At 42.0% G+C, this 18,465-nt stretch overlaps 1 protein-coding gene across 4 annotated transcripts in view; it reads right to left on the bottom strand.

Annotated features, from left to right (window-relative positions):
* phkb (phosphorylase kinase, beta) overlaps positions 1 to 18,465 on the bottom strand; it is a 62,841-nt gene that overhangs the window by 35,605 nt on the left and 8,771 nt on the right. For all 4 annotated transcript variants that reach the window (XM_052062449.1, XM_052062448.1, XM_052062451.1 and 1 more), the window contains 12 exons: positions 17,580 to 17,718; positions 15,129 to 15,228; positions 11,694 to 11,801; positions 11,237 to 11,317; positions 10,224 to 10,339; positions 9,562 to 9,625; positions 7,603 to 7,698; positions 4,825 to 5,022; positions 1,963 to 2,020; positions 1,557 to 1,634; positions 1,317 to 1,475; positions 974 to 1,068 (listed from right to left, as the gene is read on the bottom strand). In XM_052062449.1, the coding sequence (XP_051918409.1) occupies positions 974 to 1,068; positions 1,317 to 1,475; positions 1,557 to 1,634; positions 1,963 to 2,020; positions 4,825 to 5,022; positions 7,603 to 7,698; positions 9,562 to 9,625; positions 10,224 to 10,339; positions 11,237 to 11,317; positions 11,694 to 11,801; positions 15,129 to 15,228; positions 17,580 to 17,718 (1,292 nt within the window). The remainder of the gene's footprint in view (positions 1 to 973; positions 1,069 to 1,316; positions 1,476 to 1,556; positions 1,635 to 1,962; positions 2,021 to 4,824; positions 5,023 to 7,602; positions 7,699 to 9,561; positions 9,626 to 10,223; positions 10,340 to 11,236; positions 11,318 to 11,693; positions 11,802 to 15,128; positions 15,229 to 17,579; positions 17,719 to 18,465) is intronic.

Genomic DNA, 18,465 nt, shown 5'->3' with positions numbered 1-18,465 from the left:
AACGAAAGCTGCAAATATATCTGTGTGTGCATTCTTATTTCTCATGTGTCATGTCTTGAAGAAAACGTACATCAAATTTCATGTTGAGCCGTGATCTACTTCGTCAAATCTTAGGTTAAGCACCTGCCACCCGAGACCCCAAAATAACCAATTTCACCCATGTATATATTCATAGATATAAATGCCAGAGCTCATACTCGCATTCGCCATTTTTTTTTACCCTTTATCGTAACAAATCAATTGGAATGAATTCATTATTGTTCTTTTGCCAAAAACATGTCATTGTCTAAAAAAATGAAAATTGAAATTTGATCATAATGGTAAATTGTAAATGGAGTGCACCGACACGCCAACACAACCACGTCCACCTACGTATAGGTTTTCCTTTTGTGTTGAAAATAACTTACTTTAACCTCCAGCATCCCTTACCTTTCACCGGCCAACAGCAGAACCCAATATGTTCTCATTTGGTCACATTTTAAATCCATTTGTGTTCTGTCACACCAACCAGATAGTGCTAAGCTACTGTAAATTGGGATATTCATTCATTCATTCATTCATTCATCTTCCGAGCCGCTTGATCCTCACTAGGGTCGCGGGGGGTGCTGGAGCCTATCCCAGCTGTCCTCGGGCAGTAGGCGGGGGACACCCTGAATCGGTTGCCAGCCAATCGCAGGGCACACAGAAACGAACAACCATTCGCACTCACACTCACACCTAGGGACAATTTAGAGTGCCCAATCAGCCTGCCACGCATGTTTTTGGAATGTGGGAGGAAACCGGAGCACCCGGAGAAAACCCACGCAGGCCCAGGGAGAACATGCAAACTCCACACAGGGAGGCCGGAGGTGGAATCGAACCCGGTACCTCTGCACTGTGAAGCCGACGTGCTAACCACTGGACTACCGGGCCGCCCCTAAATTGGGATATATACTGTATATTTTGTCAGAAAATGGAAGCATTGAGGCCTGACCTGGTTGGAGTAGCGCATGCTGACGTTGCGTTGGTCCTGGCGAGGTACGTAGCGATGGATGGGGTCAATGTCCTTGGGGCTGATCAGTTCGTCAACTGGGACACAAGGTCATCGACACGCAAATAAATGATATCAATAAATACATTTTAAAATCAATTACATACACATTATTTTATTGTACTGTAAAGTTATCTCCCTTGTATCAGTTTCCCCAACAAAATCGAAAGCCTAGAGAAAAACTAAAACTAACACTAAAGCATTCGAAAAAAATGTGCATCAGCAATCAATTTCACAGAATCTTATGACATCGAGCCGTCCATCAATTGTATTTACTGTGTCTTACTTAGCAGCTTGGCAATGTTGTAAAGAGCTTGGCCCCACAGAAAGAGCTTGCCGTCACGTCCGGAATTGCTCGGGAAGCGCTTCTGACTGCCATGCTTGCTTTGCTCGGCCTCCACGAAGTCTGCGGGCACGTAGTAGTACTTGGGGACGACAGCGTGGCCTAGAGTGACAAACCGATCACTGAGTCGTCAGTTCGAGGAAAAGGATTTGACCACTCAATAATTGCCGCATGAATACTTGCCCTCATAAGATTGAAAGATGATCGGGTCAAGAAGGTCTTGGTACTCTTTCACCTGAGCCTGGTTCCCTCTGAACACACCTGCAACAAATACACACACCCAATAATATATAATGTTATGCTTTTTCTACTAACAAGAAAAAAAAAAACCATCAGCTTCTAAATATTATTTAGATTATTTATTTATTTATCAGCTCTAATAAAACTAAATGCCAGTGGAATGAAGAAAGGGAATACAGATCTTTGAAATGGCATTTCTCTTGAGAACTTTTTCAATTTGTTTAAAGGCCATTAAACAAAATTTCACACTTTAATTCCACTAAATTCCTGCATTCAAAAAAAAACATCATTCGGCTCATGCTCCAGGCACCCTGGGAGCCGGTCAAGGTGCGGATGTGAGGAGGCTTACCGTCAATCATCATGAAGATGAAGAATATGGGAAACTCGCACTCGATCCCATCAAAGAGCTGTCGGGACAAACACAAAAAGAAAAAGGGTGGAAGTGTGGATTTATTGCTTTCCCATTGCAGCGAGGTGAGAAGGTTCACTTTCAAGTGGATGACAGCACTAACTTTTGTCAGATGATGAGTATTTAGCCAGAAAGGATCAAGATAAAACACATAGCAGGTATTGTTGGGGGGAGGAATACATGTATTTGTATTCGGATCTACTTGTTTGGTACAGATACACCATTGTTTTGTGTTTTTTTTTTGTTATTGTAAAGTGTCCTTGGGTGTCTTGAAAGGCGCTTATGAATAAAATGTATTATTATTATAACCTCAACGGCGTAACAAGCACAGTGCAGGTGTTCGATTTTTAAAAAATGCATATGCGAGGAAGTGATGAGCACATCTTTACAGTTCTGACGTTGGGGGTTTGAATCCGGGCTGTGGCCTTTCTGGAGTTTGCATGTTCTCTTCAAGGGTTTTCCTCAAAACTTTACACAGATGTGATTGGCTGGGCAGATATATGCATTTTATGTATCATTGCGGGCGGCCCGGCAGTCCAGTGGTTAGCACGTCGGCTTCACAGTGCAGAGGTACCGGGTTCGATTCCAGCTCCGGCCTCCCTGTGTGGAGTTTGCATGTTCTCCCCGGGCCTGCGTGGGTTTTCTCCGGGTGCTCCGGTTTCCTCCCACATTTCAAAAACATGCGTGGCAGGCTGATTGAACACTCTAAATTGTCCCTAGGTGTGAGCGTGAGTGCGAATGGTTGTTCGTTTCTGTGTGCCCTGCGATTGGCTGGCAACCGATTCAGAGTGTCTCCCGCCTACTGCCCGGAGACAGCTGAGATAGGGTCCAACACCCCCCGCGACCCTAGTGAGGATCAAGCGGTTAGGAAGATGAATGTATCATTGCTGATCGGTTGTAATATCATAATTTCCAGATCAAACAATGATACAATGATGTCACTGACTGGACCTGCAAAAAAAAAAAAAGCAAGAAAATATATATACACACTGTGTGTGTGTGTGTGTGCGTGCGTGTGCGTGTGTGCGTGCGCGCGTGTTGCAATTCAATGGCGACAGAGGGAGAAGACAAGTGAGAGAATTCCCATGACCCTCACGGTCCGAGTGGAGGTCTCTTCAAGTTTGAAAGAGTGCCACTGACACTCATCAACAGATCCATTGACCCACTGCAGTCTTATCGAAAGTGATCTCAGACTCGCTCAGCAGCTCCAAATGCAGTCGGTGGAGTTAATTATCAAGTTCAAAGAAAGTTTTGTCGCTCACCACGGATGCCGATTCATTTTTTTGGTGTGTGTGTGTGTGTGTGTGTGTGTGTATATAAATGTTTCCTTCAAAATTCTACATACAACATATAATGACTATGTGTAAAATGTCCCAATGCAATAACATAGTAAGTAAGCTGCATGGTTGTCTTCAAAGCGTCGACTCGCCAGTTCTCCTAATGTGACTTCCTGGCGTGAAGGTGCAACCATGCGTGTCTTTTAAATGTGTTTGTGCGACGATAAGCGGCCGTTGAGGATGTAGGAGGATGCGAGAGGAGACGTGAAAAGATGAAGAGGGAGGTGACGGGAGGAAGATACAAGAGCCGAGTTTGAGACCAACGTCCGTTCAGGTCTTGGGGTGTATTTTGCGCTTGAGCCACTCGTCTGATTGGTTACGCTGTGACACAGATGGGTTGTTGCTCTCTCTCAATGCTGGCAAGTTCTTCAGTTCACTGGCTTCGGCCCTACCTCGGCCTTAGTAGGAGTGTGAATATTGTTGCAGAAAGGGTGGCATACTTAACAAATAGCATAGACACTAAAGGCAGTGCAAAATTTCCGGCAATTAGTCGGGTGTCAGTGACTGAGTCCTACCACGAATAACAAAAACCTGTGAAGAATTTCGGACTCGGCTGCAAAACACTTTCAACAGAGATGATCGTAAATTAACACTATGTGAAGTTAAGTGTTTAAAATTAGGGATTCAAGCCTCTGCGAGCATTTTAAATCAGGTTCTCAAACAATACTTAAGATCCCAGATTACAAATGAGGGTTTAGGGCAGCATGTCCAAAGTCCGGCCCGGGGGCCAAATCCGTCCCGCAGTCGAATTTCATCCGGCCCTCGGCCCCTGTCATAAAATCAGTGCCGTCTGGCCCGCAGGTTGGGCGCAATGGAACAACGGGTTGCATTGACTGAGGTCTCGTAGACTGGTGAGTGATGTTTCATGGAGTACTGCTTCCCTCTAGTGGCTAAATGAGTAATAGCATTCACTAAATGAGTAATAGCATTTAGACACTAGAGGGCATCACTCACGAGTTAACAAGACATCACTCCGTGTTTACATTGACTGATATGTCATATTTCAAATGATCCTTGCAGTTGTGGATATGTGTATTGCTTGTTCATTTCCCTGTTGTTCGAGTCAAAGGTTTTGTGACTATTGAAAAGTCATGGTGATACATTTTATGTTTCAAATCAATCAATTTGCACTCAGGAGACTTCTGTTTAAGAAAAAGTCAAGTGAATAAGCAGTTGCATGTGATATACCTGTTTCAAATGAACCAAAAGAAATTCTTAAGATTGTTGAAATTAAAATAAAAATGGAAATGTGAAACAGACTGGCTTACTAAAATTTCTTGAACAATATTGTTGTTCAATGTAAAGAATGTCAGCCAAGGTCGGCCCCCCGACATTTTACCACATCAAATCTGGCCCCCTTGGCAAAAAGTTTGGACACCCCTGGTTTAGGGGTTGTTCCCCTCAGTCAGTAAAATAGAGTGAAATTTTCATTCAACTAACCAAGACTAAATAACTCATGTCCTACCTTCATTTCAGCAGGTTTGTAGTATCGGCGGTCCATGTCCTCATTGGAGGTACGGTATCCATCACGGAGGAAGCGCTTGAAGCCGTATTTGCCACGGAGCTTGCGGACGATTTTGTCCAATGTCTGGCTGTAGAGGGCGTCGTCGTCCACGGCGAAGGCAGGGTAGCTGATGGTCGGCAGTAAGGCTGCGTCCGTGTTCTACCAAGCAAAAAAGAATTGCAGAAAAAAAGTGTTGCCAAGCCATTGCTCTCCAATTCTGCTATATTTGTTTTCCAGCAATTTTTTTGCAATTCCATTATGAAAGCTTGGTGGCTAAATGACTTGAAGTAATCCGTAGGGAAAAAAAACAATATAAAAACCAATTCTAAGCACATGCACACATGCAATGTAAATGTTACATGATTGATATCGGCAATTTGGTTGCCAATTAATCGCAACACTCACTACCATGGCCCAGAGGAAAAGAACTCAAAATAGGCCGCAGACTGAAAAAAATTGCGTTTTCTGTCACGTCGAGTGAGCGTGCAATAAAGGTGTGGTTTCATTAATCCATCCATCCATCCATTTTCCGAACCACTTGATCCTCACTAGGGTCGCGGGGGGTGCTGGAGCCTATCCCAGCTGTCTCCGGGCAGTAGGCGGGGGACACCCTGAATCGGTTGCCAGCCAATCGCAGGGCACACAGAGACGAACAACCATTCGCACTCACACTCACACCTAGGGACAATTAGAGTGTTCAATCAGCCTGCCACGCATGTTTTTTGGGACGTGGGAGGAAACCGGAGCACCCGGAGAAAACCCACGCAGGCCTGGGGAGAACATGCAAACTCCACACAGGGAGGCCGGAGCTGGAATCGAACCCGGTACCTCTGCACTGTGAAGCCGACGCGCTAACCACTGGACTACCGGGCTGCCGGTTTCATTAATGAGATTATATATTCCTGATAATGCCACCTAGCACAACAGAATTAAACACGACAACCCTGAATAAAGAGTCCAGAAAAAAAAGGTCCATGTGGCTCTCCCTGTTGGTTGTGTCTTGCCGCACCCGAGGCGGTGGTCGAATGTCTCGCCAAATGCAATATTGAATTCCAATCCTCCGTCACAGGCCAAAGGGTCCGGATGTCACACTGATATTTTAGTCATTTTGTGGTTTGTTTCTTCTTCAAGCCTCATTTTCAAACATTGAGGCACGGTGCTGAGTTCCTGACACCCGCTGACACCTAGACGTTTGTCTGATGTGCGCAATTAACCTCTCATAGCTGTCGTCACGAGGCTTCTATTCCAAGTCTGACGGGAGGGAAGAGGATGAGGGGGGTGGGGGGGGGGGTGAAGAAGATGAAGAGGGGATTAAGATCGCAGCTGCTCCGAGAAGCGAATTGAGGACGCCTCCGAGAGGAAACACTTCAGCTTTTTAGAGTCCATTCAGCACTCAAATGCACCAGGATCCATCTCGGGGAAAAAGTTAATCAGCTCAGTGGAACAGCTGCTAATTAATAACCATCGTTTCGTGGTGAAAGCCACAGCCCCCCTAACTCGCCCATGCCCCCCCCCGCCTTACGTTGACTGCTTCAATATATTTTCTTATCAGTGCTTCTCCACTCTCAAGTTTTCTCCCATTTTGCCATGAATTTTGTAAACTTGAACCTTGTAAACGCATGTCATTTTCCTTCCCTTATATTTTATAGTTAACCCACATTTCAAGGTCCAACTGTGAGATTGATGTAAGGACGTATGTATCATAATACTTTTGGTGTCATTTTGGGACAATTGTAAAACACCAGGCGGCCCGGTAGTCCAGTGGTTAGCACGTCGGCTTCACAGTGCAGAGGTACCGGGTTCGATTCCAGCTCCGGCCTCCCTGTGTGGAGTTTGCATGTTCTCCCCGGGCCTGCGTGGGTTTTCTCCGGGTGCTCCGGTTTCCTCCCACATTCCAAAAATATGCATGGCAGGCTAATTGAACACTCTAAATTGTCCCTAGGTGTGAGTGTGAGCGTGGATGGTTGTTCGTCTCTGTGTGCCCTGCGATTGGCTGGCGACCGATTTAGGGTGTCCCCCGCCTACTGCCCGAAGACAGCTGGGATGGGCTCCAGCACTCCCCGCGACCCTAGTGAGGATCAAGCGGTACGGAAGATGAATGAATGAATGGATGAATGTAAAACACCAACTATCACAAAATCGAAATAAACCGAAAAACAAGAAATAATACACAAAGCAAAAAAAAAAAAAAGAAACGGCAATAGCTTATGTAATGCTGAGCTTCTCTAGACTGACAAAGAGCCAAATAAATTATTATTTATACAATTATTAACGATTCAAATAATAACACAATCTAGCTTAATAAAGATCATTCAAATTTAGAATAATTGCTTCTTTTTTTTTTCAATTTATGCATTGTGCCAAGGTCAGATGAATGAACATATCACATTATTGAGCCTCCAGTAACTGATTTAGAAATGGTCCTCTTAGTACGGTTTACTCCCTATTCGGTTTGAATGCCGGGCTGGGATTGGATTGGATTGGATAAACTTTATTGTCAAATGTACAGTATGTGAAACATACAGCACAGATGAAATAGAAAATGGATTCAGCTGCTGTTCACACATGGGCACATGTGCAACATATGCGTCATACGATGAAAGTGACGATTTATTATTCATGATCACCATCGCCTTGTCAAATAAAAATAAAAATGACTAGTAGAAAGAATCCACTCCGATGGTCCCTCCCACGCAAACATCAGTGGGTGGTTGGTGTAACCGCTCTCACTGTACTCACGTGAGAGCGGGACTCTCGAGGAAGCAGGGAGCACAACGTTTGTCTGTTTCGGTTGTGGGCGTCCAGATCCACGAAGATCACCGACCAGGAGCAACCCTAAACACACACACATGCACACACACTTGTTTAAAATACTAAACAACATTGAACAGATGAAGTGCAGCGTGGGAGTGCTCCAACAACAGCGAGTCAAGAGTCATCCCATCATTCCAAAACATCCCGTGCACTTAAACGCCTCACCAGATATGGTGCTTTATACTTAGCGAGTGGTCAAGCGTTCAGAACCACAAAACACACACGCACAAACACAGGTGCACGCACACGCGCACACACACATGCACACACACACACACACACATCTCCACGCTCTCCACCTGCTAAGCACTTTTTAATGTAAGCACAGATGTATTATGGATGATTATTGCCTACACGGACCTCCGTTTGAAAAATAAAAACTCGGACAGAGAGAGCTTTTAGTCAAATCGGTGCGGTCTGCAAAGTGCAAAGGATTGTAGGTCAGCACTGTTGATTGGAGGCTGGCGGGGGAGTGCTTGAGGCCAGTCATTTCGGCCAATGGTCGCTTAAAAATTGGCTTCTTCAAACATTATGTAATAATCAATCACTTCAAATGTGTTTAACTGATGAATTTTTTGGTGCTTAATTGTAAATACTGAAATGTAAAAAGAAAAAGATACCACTACTAAATAATACTAAAATAAAAATATAAATATATATTTGACAATTTTGTATTCATTTCGACTGTATGAAATAATGCCACCAAAAAATGAGAATTATTTATTGTGTCATTATGAAAACAAACGCTTCTATTTTTGACGTGTATTTAGTCATCTTCCATTTTTTTTATTCATATAACTGATTTTGAATTGATGAATTGATTTATACAAATTTAAAGACAGGCAAAGACAGATTTTTTATTTTCAATATTACTATTAAGAAAAATAATAACAATTGTGTAAGATTTTCTCTTTTTTTTATCATTAACTATTTCACATACTGTATTTTCCGAACACATTTAAATACAATTGACCTCATAAAATAACTTGCCCCATGTGTTTGTTCATAAAACAGTCAAGTCGTCTGATAAAAAAGTAGATAACAATTTTAACTCAAACATGCGCCATTTTTGAGGGGAAGAGTTCAGCTGTCAGTCCACAAGCTTGGATTTCAAACTGCAAAATGTGCACCGCTTTGAAGGCATCGCTTGGTTGGAAATCAAATGAACAAAAGGGGAAAAAGATTAGCTTAAAAAAAAAACGAAATAAAAAAAGGATTCAATAAAATACAACTGTGATATACTAAAATCTTGACTTATTGAGAAAAAATAATGAGTATTAATGACAACTTCGAATTTAGCATAAAAATAAATAGAGGAAATGTGAGATGTTTAGGCAGTGGATTAAATGACACGACAAGGAAAAGCTTCTCTTGCTCTCACCTCATATCATTTTTATCATGATGGGAAAACCAAAAGTTCATGAAGAAAGAAAAAAAAAATTAACACCTCGTCTCACATTCATGTCGCACAAAGACGGCGGGAAAATGACAAATTCACACGCCACAGTGAAACGTGATGATAACGTCCGTCCGCTGCTGTGAGCCAGTCGACTGGGAAATCAGCATCGACAGACATGGTTAAGACAGAACCCGTTAATAGAGTCTTCTTTTTTTTTTGTGTGCGTGTGCAGAATATAACAATGATACCACGATGGAACATTTGTGGTCTATACACTCGCAAATATGATGTGGTACATTACAGGGGCATTTATAAAATATGACATACATATGCCACGTTAGAATATGTGATACCGCCCGTATACAGGTCATCAAAGAGATAACCATGGTATACACAAGGTATATAGTCCATTACATATATAAATGTGGTACAGTAAAGATGTGTAGACATTAAATATGATGTAAATATGGTAGATTGGTGTATACCTGGTTTCCAAACAGGTTAAATCCATTGATGGCCTCCAAAGCAGCCTTGGCCAGCCCCACGGAGCTGCACAGAACAACATTTGAATTTGATGTTAATTCAACGGGATACATTTTTTTAGTAATTTTTACTAAATTACTAGAAAAATTAAAGTATTTTTTTAGACCTTTGTTTTTATCATATTTTTACGCCTCACAATTTTGAAATGTCAAATTTATGTTTATGAACAGTACTTGAAAAAACCTATACACAGTAATACCCCTCCATCGTGGGGGTTACATTCCAGACTACCCGCGCGATATTTAACTACCATATTTCAATAAACCCAGGGCATGTTTTTACAGCATATATGGCAACATTGTTTTCAAACAAACACATTTATATGAGAGTAGCAAGAGAAAGACAATTAAGCTACAGCAGTCATTTTCTGTCAGTGTAAAAAGCAGGATTGAAAAGGTTTGCAAATCAATAAGTAGGCTTTTCAACCTTTTTAGCAGGTTCCGCACTTTTCTCCTTACGTTGTGCATTTCCACCCTTTTTTTTGTCCTTTAATGTCTGTTGTGAGTCCTGCTAAGTTTTAGATTTGATTTTATTGCATTAGTTTTACTATGTTGAGTAACACATTTATGTTCAGTAATTGTGGTTAGTTTGCTTTCCAACTGACCTTGAATGCAACTCGGTGCTGCCGTTGTTGTACTTGCTGCCTCGCTCCCACATGCCATAGTCGGGCACCCTATAAGCTCTCTCCACGCAGAACACCAGGTTCTGGATGAAGGACACCTGCAAAATATCAGGAGATAAAGGTTGTAGTGGATGTACTGTGATCTGCCTTCAGCGCGAGAGTTCCGTTCCAAAGAAAACACCTCCCTCAAATGGACAGCTAGTAAATTTCCTTAGCTTCATTGACACTATTGTCCAAACAAACTGAGGAACATTGAAAAGTTGACGGATTAGCACATTGGAGTTCTGTTTCGAACCAAAACGGAAGACGTCTCCTCAAAACTAATGAATAGCTGTCGAATAACTGCCTCCCGGGTAGGAAGTGTAATTATCTCACTTTTTAGACACTAGTAGCGTTCATGTGAAATTGTTAACCGCTGAGTATATCTGAACACTTAAACTAATCAAACAAACCATTACCACCAAACAATCTACATTTACGATAAATTAACTTCTCCGTAGCACGTCGGCTTCACAGTGCAGAGGTACCGGGTTCAATTCCAGCTCCGGCCTCCCTGTGTGGAGTTTGCATGTTCTCCCCGGGCCTGCGTGGGTTTTCTCCGGGTGCTCCGGTTTCCTCCCACATTCCAAAAACATGCGTGGCAGGCTGATTGAACACTCTAAATTGTCCCTAGGTGTGAGTGTGAGTGCGAATGGTTGTTCGTTTCTGTGTGCCCTGCGTTTGGCTGGCAACCGATTCAGGGTGTCCCCCGCCTACTGCCCGGAGACAGCTGGGATAGGCTCCAACACCCCCCGTGACCCTAGTGAGGATAAAGCGGTTCGGAAGATGAATGAATGAATGAATAACTTCTCCGTCTAAAGATAAATAAATATGACACTTCATAGATGCCAGCATTCACACATGGACACTAAAGGGTTCGCGGCTGAGGACCTTTGAAATCGGCGATTCAAAACAGTAGCGTGGAAGTAGGTAAACAGCCCGTCGCTAGTGCGTACCTCATCGGTGTTGTAGATAATCTGCAGGCCGGAGCAGATCATCTCCACCAGGTAGAGCAGGAACAAGGAAACGGCGTCGATCTGCGCCGAGCACACAAGAGTAGTCACTGGACATTTTCTGGTGATTTCGACGATCGCAATGCAAACACGAAGCCGCCTCAAGCCGTCTTTTTTGCTCATACATTTCAAAAAGCTGACACAAAGTCTCCTCAAATGTCACTTTAAGTACATTAGTAATGCAAGTATAAATCCACCTAGCATTATGACCAGATACGCTGACAAAAGTGTGTGTTGAATTTGGTCAATTTATTTATGGATGCAAATGAATTTTTAATCAGATGTACAGTAAACTTAAAAAATGTAAATTCAACACACCGGTTTTTTTTTTTCACTCTAAAAGGTTTTACTGCGGCTTTTCTCAATGGTGATGCCTTCAATGACCAAAAATAGTACCAACCTGCAGGTGATGGTATTGGTCATAGGTGTGGATCTCGTCGCCCGTATGCACATTGAACATGGAGTGCAGACACTTGGAGGGGGTGGGGTCCTGCTTGAACTGTTCCACCTACATACGGGGACACAAAAGGGGGTCTCTGTGTAAAAGGAATCGCTGCGTGAAAGGAATTCCCGTGTAAGAGGGATCTAAAGTATCGCTGTGTGGAAGGGATCTCAGAGTGAGCAGGATTTCCCAAGTAAATGGTGTCTGTGTGAAACAGATCACTCATTGAAAAGGATCTCTGTGTGAAAGGGATCTCGGTTTTAAAAAAAAAGGTCTCGGCATCAAAGAGATGTCGGTATAAAAGGGTTCTCTGAGTGAAAGCAATGGTGTACTTTTGAAACGGATCTCTGTGTGGATCCCGAAGTGAAATGAATCACTGCGTGACATTGATCTGTGTGAAGGGGCCTCCATGTCAAGGGATCTCCGAATTTAAGAGATCTCTGTGAAAAAGACATGTCAAAATAAAAGCTCTCCGTATGAAAGTGACGTCTGCTCTGCCAAAACATTCAGAAGTTTTTCGAAATTCGAGAATTATGAATTAAGAGGTACCAACTTATTCAAAAAACTCAAAACAAGAACAAACATCAAGCAAAGAAGTGTATCTAGCAAAGGTGTTAATCTGTGGAATAATCTCGAAACGGACCTAAAAATGAGTAAATCGCTTGCTGAGTTCAAAAACAAATTCAAAAAAATAGTACAAACAACCTACATCAATCAGAGTTAAAATGATAAATTCTAAACATTAAATATAATGATAAATCAGAACTAAGTTGATAAATAGAGAAAGGTATTGAAATATCCATTATGAATACAAGAGAAAATTGACACAAGAGTGCCAGGGTGAGGATGTATATAATCCCGATACAAACCAAAAGCTGTAAAAATATCACGGTTAAGGGTAAAGTATGAGCCTTAATGGAGACTTCTTCTTACTTTTTCTTTTCTGATTGATATAAAAATGATTTAGTAGATATAAACACATAACGGGGTAGGACTAGATAAGTTTTTTACTTCATCCTACTCCCTTGAACATAATAACTGTGATGAATGAGGACTGATTTCTTTCTTTTTACTTTTTTTATCTACCTTATTTTCTGTCAAATTATTACTGTATATGTTTTATGTTCAATAAACAAAACAAAACAAAACAAAACAAATAAAACGTCAGTGTGAAAGGGTTCCATGTAAAGGAATCTGTATGAATGGGATTGCTTTGTAAAAGGGATCTCCAGGTGAAACAGATCTCTCAGTGAAAAGGATCTACAGTGTGAAACACACCTTCGTTTGAAAGTGATAGCTGCATGAACGCAAATGGGGTCTCGGTGCCCGTTGCCGACGGGTGAAAGGAATCTCAGTGAGAAGCATTTCTGTGTGAAACAGATCTCTCAATGAAAAGGATCAGTACTTGGAACAGATCTGTGAAAAAGATGGAATCTCAGTATCAACTACCTATGCGTAAAATAGATCTCTCAATGAAAGGGATCTATGAGTGAGATCTCGCAAGACAATTCCCAATCTATCAAATTATTCATTCATTCATCTTCCGTAGCGCTTGATCCTCACTAGGGTCACGGGGGGGGTGCTGGAGCCCATCCCAGCCGTCTCCGGGCAGTAGGCGGGGGACACCCTGAATCGGTTGCCAGCCAATCGCAGGGCACACAGAGACGAACAACCATCCACGCTCACACTCACACCTAGGGACAATTTAGAGTGTTCAATCAGCCTGCCACGCATGTTTTTGGAATGTGGGAGGAAACCGGAGCACCCGGAGAAAACCCACGCAGGCCCGGGGAGAACATCTATCAAATTACTAATAACTTAGTTAAATGATTCAATTTTTGAGCAAGGATACCAGCAAATTGAGGGAGCGTGTAACACAAAAAAGTTATAGTCCTTTTACTTTATTTATTACTTCTTCCCATTTTGTTTTGCGTGGTTTTGTACCCCAAACCCATGGGGGGGGGGGGGGGGGGGCAGCTTCATTTATGTTCATCTCCTTTTTTTGCTTTAATCTTTTTGTGAAGGAAAATTGTAAATAGTACTGCTTAGTAGTAATAGTAGTTTGTTGTTTTTTTTCTCTTTCTTCTTTCTACATACATTCTTGCTGCTGGAGGCTGTAAATTTCCCCAGTGTGGGACGAATAAAAGATATCTTATCTTAGCTAAATGTTATTCTTACGAAATCTCGGTCAGTCCACTCAAATTAATCTCATGCATTCCTCATGACGCTTAGTTTGTTTATGTCCTCCTCTGTCCCATCCGTGAAAAGGGCTTTTTTCTTTTTCAAAATTCCAGGGGGCGCTGGTGTGTGACTTTACTTTTTCCTGTGTACGTTGTGTGTGTGTGTGTGTGTGTGTGTGTGTGTGTGTGTGTGTGTGCGTGTGTGTGTGTGTGAGTGTGTGTGTGGTGGCGACATGAAATCACAGCTGGCCGCCAGCCGTTCCCTCTGTCTCACAGAGTTATAAATAATTGGGCTTTTGTCCCACTTTTCCCTCATTTGTTTCTCCTCTTGCTGGCTCGCGCCATCATCAGAGCAGCCACTTACTCATCCTCCCACCATTTTTTCCTCTCCAAGTGTCATCATATTTCTTCCTCCTGCCTCAACTCCCACTGTTCACTGATATTCAAACTACCTGCTCCTCTTTTTCCCTCTTCAAATTCAAAATGTTTCCCCTGAGGCATTTTTTTTCACTTTTGCTAACAGGAACAGGATAGGAACGAATAGGAACAGACCCTGTTAGAGAATGTTTTGTGAGACTTATTTTGTTTTAGGCTTTCCGACAATTGGACTGTTGTTGGTTCTTACTGAATTATCTCTTTTCATATTTTTATTTTATTTGCATTGTCATTATTTTATTGATGTGACTATAACTTTTTTGAATATTACAGCAAATACATATTTTCTATATTTGCATTAATTTTTCATCCCCATTACATTCTTTTTTAATTTTTCAATGACCATTATTACTGACAAAATGAAGAGTACTGAAGTCCAAGATCTTTCACTTGACATTAGAATTGCCAAAAAGACAATTTTTTGCATGATTTTGTCTCATTTATTTGTCTCTTTGTTTTTCAATTATTATTTCCTTTATAATTTTTACAAATTCATTTTTTATTTATTATAAAAAAATATTATTATTATTTATTAAAGTTTTATAAAGTAACATTTTCTACATTCTCCCTAAGTTTCCCTCCAAATCTGGATATCTTTGGCATTGTTGGGCAGACAAAAAGCCACACCCTCAAAAGGCAGCCTGACCAATCATGTTGCAACACGGAACAGCGTTCTGACATATTCAGTCAGACATAAACTATATTTTTGCTCTTTTTAAAATATAGTTATGGTTTGAACTAACGATTGACAAACCGTCCAGTCATAATATGTACTGACCTTATGAGCCTGCCTCATGTAACAGTAGAGGATTCCTCTCATGCACTTAATGGCCGAGTGCTCCAGTTCGTGGGTGCGTCCCATGTCGTCGTCGATACGTCTGTAGCCCCAAAAGACAGTGCAAGTTACAGCAAGTGTTCGATTTGGATTCTTTGAAACTCCACATCCACATTGAGCAAGAAACAACTCCGGGCTCACTGGTCAACTAACCCCAACACAAAAAAAATACAGCAACATGTCGATATACGAGGCACCTGAGACTGCATAGCACACACTTAGCTTCAACTAGCGCTGACTTAGCTTAGACTAGCTTAGACTTAGCTTCAGCTACATGCCCCAAGAGGGACACGGAAAGAAACATGAGGTTTTACAATAACCTAGCTAAGATCTACCACACAATACCAATGCCCACTGGATGGCTTACAAGCAGAGCAAAGTAACCCCCCAGAACAAGAACCACCAGTCATAAAAGAGGCCCTACGTCAGACGCGTCAAACCGACAAGTTCAATCGGGCATGTGTACCTAATGGTGTGGCCAGTGAGAGTGTCGATGCTGACAACTCATTAATCAGATATTGGTGCCGTTTCACAGACTGGGATGACATGAGAGCAAGGCGCATGTTCATTATAATGCAATTGAACAGTGAATGAGATCATGTCATTGTGTGACACACACACACGCGCGCGTGCGCACACACACACAAACACAGCAGAGAAAGTAACGCCACTCTGCGGGGCCGTCAGATGAGAATCATCTAAATTAAATCCCAGTGACAGTTCTAATAGAATGCAGCCATGACTGATGGCTCCGATCCGCCGCCGGTCACATACCAACACTCTATTTTTAACACCCCCCCCTCCCACCCTACCCCTTCCATTTCCCTTCATTTTTTCTCTTCCCTTTCTTCATCACATCTTCACTCACTCTTGTATAGTCCTCATGGCTCTGTTAGTTTGTTTTTGTCCTCATCTGTCCGAACTAAAATAGCCAATCAAAGATGAATGCAGGCACAGAGAGCGTTGAACGTTTGGTAAAGTGCCTCAGTGGGGGGGGGGGGGGGGGGGGGGGGGGCAAAACTAAGCAGCACTGCGTGTGGGGAGGGGGAGGGCTGATGATGTGGCCTAAAAATATAACATCCAATTTTATTGTTCTTGTTTTTGTTATATCTGACAACAAAATGTTGCTCCCCTCCCCATTTGATTTGATTCATTTCTCGTTGCCTCCTTTTCTTCATTTAAAAAAAAAAGTCTTGGTCTTTATACAGGGTGGCCCACTTAAAAGTAGCCCGGATTTTTTTTTAAATTAAAATATATTTTTTATTTTTTTCAAAACATGTATTTAATTACGTGAATGTTACAAGTGACCCAAGTCTTTCCAAAACCTGTTTTTATTACTTACAGGTTACAAGAGATGCTGGAAGTGTCCCCCATTGACATCTATACATTTTTGAGCACGGCACAGGATGTTGGCTGATACTGACTGCAGCTCTGCTAAGGTGATGCTTCGGATAGTGTTGGTGATGTTCTGTTTGAGTTCGTTCAGGGTATGAGGATTATTTGCGTACACCTTTTCTTTTAAATTCCCCCATAGATAAAAATCGCATGAGGTCAGGTCCGGAGACCGTGGTGGCCATAACCCCTTGTCACACGTCCCACATGTCACTGGCATCCATTCATGAAGTCTTTACGGAAGAGCGAACTGTGAGCAAGGGGTTATGGCCACCACGGTCTCCGGACCTGACCTCATGCGATTTTTATCTATGGGGGAATTTAAAAGAAAAGGTGTACGCAAATAATCCTCATACCCTGAACGAACTCAAACAGAACATCACCAACACTATCCGAAGCATCACCTTAGCAGAGCTGCAGTCAGTATCAGCCAACATCCTGTGCCGTGCTCAAAAATGTATAGATGTCAATGGGGGACACTTCCAGCATCTCTTGTAACCTGTAAGTAATAAAAACAGGTTTTGGAAAGACTTGGGTCACTTGCAACATTCACGTAATTAAATACATGTTTTGAAAAAAATTTAAAAAATATTTTAATTTAAAAAAAAATCCGGGCTACTTTTAAGTGGGCCACCCTGTAGAAAATAAGTGCTTTCTGGTGGAAAATATCCCCCCGCCCCCTTCTGTTTGAGTCCTGGCCTTTTCCCAATTCAAACATCTTCATTTTTTTTTTATTTTTTGTGAGTGTCTGTATTGAACTTGTTCCGTGGCCAACCTTTTAATAGGATTTTTTGGGGGTAGGGGGCACAAGGCTTCTGCGAGTAAATCTGTGGTAATGATGAGGAACAAAATAATATTAATAATGAATAATAATAATAACCTTGAGGAGAAGTTGCAGAGCACATAGACATAGAATTGTATACAAATACTTTGGAAATAAACTTGTGTCACATGCTGCTTCACCCAGACATTACTATCTCCTGGTATACCGTGGATACTGACCGATAGGCTACGGCCAGCGCCCAAGCTCCTGCCGCGCAGTACAGGGAGTCCCGCACCTTGGCCTCTTTACATGTGGAGCAGGTCTTGATGGGGAAGAGGCCGGTGGTGGGACTCTGGTAGTTGAGTATGGTAGTTTTGACTGGTAACAGACAGGGAAAAAAAAAAGTCTTGATGAAGTCACGCTAAGAGGCCCAACTGACGATGAAAATGCATGAAGGTGAAGTACTGAAATTTGTCAACCACTTCATCAGCTTGAGTCCATGATATTCAAGCTGAATATACAGCTTGAGGGAGAGAAGATAATGAGTTTTTTTAACCCCCCTCCAAAAAACACACACGCATGCACACTCACACACACACACACTTCAAACAGCCAATCAGAATTGTGATGGTACGAGATGTTGCAAATGGCTGAACATCTCTTACTGCCCCCAGATTGAGTTTTTCGCCTCATGATTTTTCAGCTAAGCGTGGTAAATATTCATGAATTTCAAGCAACAGTTGGACTACATCGTGCAGTATTTGTATAGTATTCAAGTGTACAATTTATTAGTTTTTTTTTTTAAGGATCCTCTCTGAATCACCATACATCTTTTTTTAAGAATTGAATATAGCCCCTGAGCAGAGGATTTTACCCACCATTGGACTTAACAATAAATAGCAAATATTAGGTTAACCTGCACAATGTAATGAGCCCCCCCCCCAAAAAAAAATCCAGATCTGATGCCTTGTATTTTTCATCGACCATCCAACGCATAATCTTTTCCACTTGCTACAATATGGTCTTGCAAACGCAATAACGGTACAGTATGCAGTTTTTTTTCTCCCTTATATGGAAACAAAGAATACAGGACGTTTAACACCTGCAGGATTTAACTTTGAATAA

This window comes from Hippocampus zosterae, chromosome 4 (assembly GCF_025434085.1).
Source record: "Hippocampus zosterae strain Florida chromosome 4, ASM2543408v3, whole genome shotgun sequence".
NCBI lineage: Eukaryota > Metazoa > Chordata > Actinopteri > Syngnathiformes > Syngnathidae > Hippocampus > Hippocampus zosterae.
This window is presented reverse-complemented; position numbering and strand designations above follow the sequence as displayed.